Source organism: Electrophorus electricus, chromosome 13 (assembly GCF_041902795.1).
Source record: "Electrophorus electricus isolate QZ-2024a chromosome 13, ASM4190279v1, whole genome shotgun sequence".
Lineage (NCBI taxonomy): Eukaryota > Metazoa > Chordata > Actinopteri > Gymnotiformes > Gymnotidae > Electrophorus > Electrophorus electricus.
This window is the reverse complement of record NC_137509.1, coordinates 13,735,001-13,742,164: the sequence shown is the minus strand read 5'-3', so window position 1 is coordinate 13,742,164 and position 7,164 is coordinate 13,735,001. Positions and strand designations below refer to the sequence as shown.

At 35.9% G+C, this 7,164-nt stretch overlaps 1 protein-coding gene across 1 annotated transcript; it reads right to left on the bottom strand.

The window, feature by feature from the left end:
• Window positions 1–375: 375 nt before the first annotated feature.
• LOC113591210 (interleukin-13 receptor subunit alpha-1-like) lies at window positions 376–6,721 on the bottom strand. The gene is made up of 10 exons (XM_027031642.3): window positions 6,471–6,721; window positions 4,687–4,808; window positions 4,140–4,320; window positions 3,928–4,027; window positions 3,566–3,741; window positions 3,098–3,225; window positions 2,428–2,578; window positions 2,089–2,188; window positions 1,336–1,423; window positions 376–1,153 (listed from the first exon to the last, which is right to left on the bottom strand). Exons 1-10 carry the CDS (start codon window positions 6,544–6,546, stop codon window positions 1,058–1,060), a joined length of 1,218 nt encoding a protein of 405 aa, XP_026887443.2. The 5' UTR covers window positions 6,547–6,721; the 3' UTR covers window positions 376–1,057.
• Between the last annotated feature and the right edge of the window lie 443 nt (window positions 6,722–7,164).

Below are 7,164 nucleotides of genomic sequence, written 5' to 3'. Positions count from 1 at the left end.
TAGCTTACGGTCATTTGAGGTTAAGAATATTCTCTGTTAGGAATTTGTCTAGATACCTTTAGTTTATATCACAACTGATCCCAAAGGGTTACCAAAGAAAGATGAAAACACAACACACAATTTTTTCCCACTTAGTTACCCATTTTTATTTACAAAACAATATATTATATATATATATATATATATATATATATATATATATATATATATATATATATATATATATATATATATATATATATATATATACACATATACATATATATATATATATATATATATATATATACACACACATATACATATATATATATATATATATATATATATATATATATATATATATATTAAAAATACTTTTATGTGTACTGTATACAATATTTACAGGTGTTTCTTTGCAGTTGTATACACTGATACTTACTCATAATATTAGACTGTTAGTTAGCTAGTGAATAGGTGCAGATGGTGAAGCATGGCTAAATGTCCATTCTCAGTGTCATCTCACTGAACATACAAAAAAAGCCATTAACCCCCAAATGGGTCAATACATCCATGCACCTGACAAATGCTGTTTGCAATGTACTACACAAAATACAGGTAACAAAAATTTATAAAAACTTCATGCATACCGGTGCCCTATTCATGATGTATTGCTGTTGTGTTCACACATGAAGCTTAATTTCACAGATTTCCTGCAAACAAAAAATGAGATCTCTTTAGTCCTGTATCCTCTGCACACTGAATAAACCAGCGCTCACCTTCGGGGTGGGTTGGGTTTGTCGGGTTAAGCATTCAGCCACCCTTTCAAAATCCTACAGAATGCATAATAACCCGATGGCCATTTCACCTTTCTTCTAACTTCTGAATGCAACAAAAGTCTTTGCCATGCAGGAAAAAGGGACATTACTATAAGCAATGCCCATAACAAAATGCCCTCTATTTGTGAACATCAGTTTACTGGCCAACTGGAATTCTTGGCAAGGCTGTGTTTCTGTCAGTCCATGCACAGTCATGCAGGAGTTTTCGGGGCCCAACGTGCGGTTTTCTGAGCAGGGTGCTATGGACCAGGGTATAAAACAGACTTTGGCTCCAGGCTGACATCCTTCTCCACAACCTCTTTAATAGGCACATAGAGTTTTCCCACACCTATGTTCTGTGGTGGAGGAGAGAGTGCACAGGCAATACAAAAGACGAGTTAGTGGTCTGTAACTCAAGTCCTAGTGCTTGATGGACGATGCACTAGAATAGAAATATTTCATTTTTATCTATAAGCAATAGAGCCTAAATCTTGCCTATATTTATATTGGTATGCTATTTTAATGTAGTCACACCTACCTTTGACAAGCCATCATTATTACTGTTAAGCATATCCTTGAATAACAGTGATGGTTCAGGAATTGCTGGGAGAATGATGTCTTTGTGTCTATAAAGAGACCAGTTCATACAATGTTTTGTTAGATTCCGTGTTTTTCACATTCAGGCAAGATGTCTATTGCAATTCCACCATTTGGCAGGAAGAGACACTACCTTGATTCCAATGACTCAACATGAATTGTTTAGTCTATCTGTGGCCCCATTTCTGGTGTATCCATAACACCTCCACTTAGAACTATAGTAGAGTTGTGCCAATTTACAGAACATCAAAAAATGCTACAGTATGTCCCCATATGCTGCTGCTGTTCCCTCCATTGGCCAGTTGTACCTACAAATAAACTATTTTTCTTCATGAATCTACATGTTGCTGGTGTTTACTGTGAAATTCCCAAGGTAACTGACCCAGCGAGAATCTGTGATTCTAGCATTTTAACATTAACAGGCAGATATATTCCAGACTTATCTATAAAGCTTGTAGTTTCTCACTGATGCATATGTTAAAAGCCTCTTTCTAATAATATGTAGCACTTTAGAATTATATATACATTACAAATTATAGATCATAATTAGCATTTAAAAATACCAAAGTGCGTAAGTCTCATAACAATAAACTTAAGAATAAGAGTCTTTTTCCCTGAACCAACCTATATGGACTAACACACTTTGAAATGCAAGCCTAAAGGGAATGAGTGACAGATGAATATTGAATAATACCTTTTAAATAACACTAGTGCTGTAATGAGGCAGCAGGATACTATAACAGGGATAACTATGACAGCCACCATTAATGGCCAATTTGGGTCAACATCTTCACCTGCAGAAAAAAAAAGGTTTATAGATTTGAATTATTTATTAGGCAATAACTTTGCTAAATATGAAACAAAAAGACAATAGACTACATAATAGCATGCAATGATTAATCATCATAAGAATAACAAATTAAAAGAACAAATGGAGGCAAAATATAGACAAAATAAGATGAACATTTGGATAACCATATTTAAAGTGTTTTTACTAGAGTGTATACAGAAGGCCAGAAGAGAGACACGGTACCATAGTATTCAGGTTCACTCCAGTCACTTGCTCCTTTGCCACAGTATGGACTGTAATTCGCCTGCACTCGAACTGTGTATCTGCAGGCTTCATCGTATGGTACACGTACTGACCAATTGGAATGTTTATCTCCTGTATGCACTTGATCATCCTGTGACATAACAAACATGGTATGGTACATGTATGACCAGTTTTTGCTTTATTCAGGCTGTGTATCATACAAACGACCATTTAAAAAGGAAAACACACAGCCTCCCATTTTGAAGTGAACAAGCATATATACTAATATGGTCCAACAAACAGCATGAAGACTGCTGAAAATATCCTTGAAAATATACTTGTAGTACATGTTGACAAACACCCATCTGACAAACACCCACTGCACACTTGTGAAAGACACATTCATGAATTCTATATGGTAACCATTTACTGTAGATGATATCAGGTCTCGAAACAGAGCATTAAGTCTGTATTTGCTGTGTCAGTCAGTCCATAAGTCTATGAAGGTTTTCAGCCATCCAGGACATAGAATTGCCTAGTGCATATAGTATCATCTGTGGATAGTCACTGTCAGTTGTAGTTATAGCACCTTATACAATCAGTTGTGCATTGTAGTTGTAATAACAAACAAACAAAAAAAAGTATTCTGCACACACAGTGAAGGTCTTACCTTCTCTTTGCATTTGCTGTACATGTACATGTGTTGCCAACAATGTGGTTGAAAATCTGGGGTGCTTGACTGAAAATGGAGATATTCACCTTCCCTTATGATTTTAAGCTTGGGTGGCCACGGTTTCACTTCAAAATAAAAGACAGTGTAGCAAATGGCACAAGTGATGAATCATTTTTTTAAATGATCTACAATTCACTGGCTCATGTAGATACAAATTGTACATCTAGTGTCTTAGCCTTGTTTTTGGCCCCTAACTGTCACACAAAATATTACATTTGTTTCAAGGTTTAATTACTGTAAAGTTAAATTCAATTCTGAATCACATGAAGGCCCTCACTGAGCTAATTAATAAGCTATATACAGATTTGAATCATTAGGTCACCCAGTGACAAGGCTAAGAACAACAGTGCAAAACAGTTGATATGAACTGAAGTTGAGAAGGAAAGAGAGAGAAAATGTAAATACCAATCTCACGAGGTTCTATGACAAAGCTGTTTGTAGGGTCATGTTCAGTAGTTCTGTTGATAATGAGGCACATTTTTTCTGCAATATCGTCACTGTGCATGTGACATCCAGTCTTCAAGGGACCACTGGTGATATATGAGGTGCAGGGCCTTTGACTGAATCTCTCCCTAAGAACCCTACGGTACAAAGCATGAACATGTGACTTAACGATAGTCTCACTGCAAAGCAAATACATTAAATGAGAGGATTCTGATTAAAATGGCAGCAGAATTGGAGTCACTGACAGTCATACGATGGCTAGAAATGACTAGAAATATAAATAAGAAAAAAAAAGCCAAATATTACTTCAAGCCAGTTCTCACCCGTAATGGAACTGGAGATCAGAAATATTACTGAGAAAATTCCAGGAACAGTTCATCTTCTTATCAGAGTAATAAATACAGCTGAAGTTGTTCACTAAAGCTGGAATATGCAAGAGTGGTCAGTCAGGTTTAGTGTGTTGTTACATGCAGACATGAAAATTAGTGTTATAAAATATATGTAAACTAAGTTGTACACTGTTTATGTATATTACCCTTAGGTGGAGAGATGCACTGATGTACTGGTTTGCTCTTCTTCTTGTTTTCACACATAAGGGGGTTTGTCATTATTGTGATGCAAATTTCATTCTCATTAGAAATGAAAATTTTATAGCTCAAGTGGGATGTTTGTCGATAATCAACATAGGTTGTATTGTTTGGAGGACATTTTGTTTTCTGGGAGTTAAAAAATAATCAAAATGAAAAAAAATAAACAAACAAACAGATAGCTTGATTAATTAATCAATTACATTAAATTTTTTCTTAATGGCATAACCTGCACATATTTATTACTTCATTATATATGTATTACTGCATTTATATATATATATATATATATATATATATATATATATATATATATATATATATATATATATATATTCTGCTAGAGGAATATTTACACAGGATAATAATCATTTGTCGCTTCACTTGTTCTTACAAATTAGCTCAATTTTTTTCAAGTAGACTTGGTCATGACAAAGTGTCTGTCTGGTTTATGTGAGGTCAGAGTTGATTTCTGATATGAGAGTGACCACTTACTGAGCATAATATAACAGTGTAGTTCACTTTACACCCCGAGTCCAAATCAGTCGGCTTGCTCCACTTTGCAGTCAGCGAGCAATGAGCCCATGACAGGCTAAGGTTTCTTGGTGGAGGCAATTCTTTAATAAAGGAAAAAATATTAGAAAGAAAAGCTTATTTTTCCTATATTGTCCTTGTGTTAAACATAAAGCATGTCATGCCATGTTACATTAATTGCGAGGCTTTTGATAATGGTCTGAACTTTGTAATCCATTATCAGTTACCACTGCTTTTCAGTTCTTTTCTTGTTATCAACTGTAAATAAACTATTTCATTACTCATAGCAAAAGAAAACAAACTCATATGAGTCCTGACTGAACACCAAAAAACAAAGCAGGTACGAAACACATAGTAAAAAATTCTTACTATAAACTGACTGACAAAATAATTTTGTTAACATTAGTCTAAAAAAGGTGACCTTGTTGTAGCTGATCCATGGTCTGAAATCATCATTGTCTATAAGATTTTTCGTGGGCCAAAACACATTTTGCTTTTGACAGTGAAAATCTGATAATGTAGAAATTAGACAATAAACTTCACCATAGACAGAATTCCAAAAGCATTTCTTCTCTATACAGTGCCATATTCCCTTGTCCATTCCGTGTATTTGTGGGTCAGCACATTGCATAATACAATCAAAGAAGGTACTTACACTACACACTTTTTTAGAAGCACCTACTTCTCACCTACACACTCTGGCCATTTTATTAGGTACACCAAATGCACGGGTGCATTTAGAGGAATACAAACTCAGACTCTAGCCCATGTGTTACGGCGCACGATCTGCCAGCCCCCTGTCTACCATATTCACCACTGGTGAGTTTCTTACCACTGACGGCCGCATATAATATGGATAGACACAGCAATAACATGATCTGGTAACAACAGCTCAACATGTGGCAGAGACACTGTATTGCTGGAGTTTTTACGTCTCACTGTCGCTGTTTTATTGAGTGGTCTCACTTAAAAATTTCCCATTAACAGCAATCCTATTGTCAAAAACGGGTACTGATGAGCAGTAGCAGGATGGCTAATATGAACTGTGCGTGGAAACGGATGAGCTCTAGTCTATAATTGCACACACAGAAAGTGTTTCAAATACATTTTTTAAAGGAGTGCTCAGTGTATTTTTCTCTCTTGAATTTACAATTTAACTGGCACAATTTGTCATAGAACCTTAAATTTTAAATCTATACATTTATTATTCCTGACACACACACACACACACACACACACACACACACACACACACACACACACACACACACACACAAATTCTGACTACCATGAGATTATTGAGTTATTTTAGCCTAATATACACCAATCATGCTTTACATGATTTAATTCCTAGTTTCCGATGCGAATGAATTGTAATTTCTGTTTGCAATTTAGGTTTGTGCGAGGTTTCCTGTGACCACCGAATGTCATTCCCGCACAATCAGTTTGGATCAATAAAGCAGGCTACAACGTAGCCTAACATAGGCTACAACAGCCAGAACCACACGCTTCTGTTAGCTATTGTTTGGAAAATCGATTCCCGATAAGAGTAATAATAAAAAATAATAGTAGTAATTAATATCTTATAATACCAAAACCCCACTCAGGGACCGGTGACGTCAAAGGCTTTCGGGAAGCATAGAGAATATCCTCCAGTTTTCCTTACGCCAAGAACTGTTCCACTGCCATGAGTACGTGTGATCTGTACAAGTTCAAAGCTGGTAGTTAACACAATGTCGGCTTACCTGATAAACTGTCAACTCCAGTAAAAATGAACGAGAAATAGATTACTAAAGAGACATCCAAGTATCGGTAAATCATGTCGGACGAATTAGTAGTAATCCACTGTAGTTCCTGTGTAATTTCTTGAAGTATTTGTTTGCCTCGGCGATGTGTTCGCTGTAATATAGCCTATAATTGAAAAATAAACCAGTCCAAAAGAAAGATTGCAATATTTTCTAACCACCACAACCTAGGCAATCACATATTTACTACAACTGGAAGCATTTTAGACCACGACCTGGCTTGTCAAGACAGGTGGGAGGAGTAAACCAAGAAATGTGTTACAGTAGCCTCGCCTGCGTTTTTGAGGAAACGTGAAATCAAGATATCGAGCCATAGTTGATAAATGACTCACCTCGTTTTAGGCTGCGAAGTTGTTGAATAGTGAGCGGTTGTTTTGTTGTTTAGTGTGCGCACTCACGTCTTGGACACGGCATATTAAGCCAGCTCACCTATTTAATAGAGAATTTGAACATGGATTTCAGTGTATCAACGAACATATCCAAACTATCCGGGCTGCTCTCGTCAGACTGCCATTACATCTTTAAACAGTCTTAAAAAGTAATCCTTTGTACTTGTAAGAGGAGACATTTAAACATTTGTCTCCATGGCCAAGACACAAGCCCTTTTAATCTTGATATGTTTACTTAAGCACTG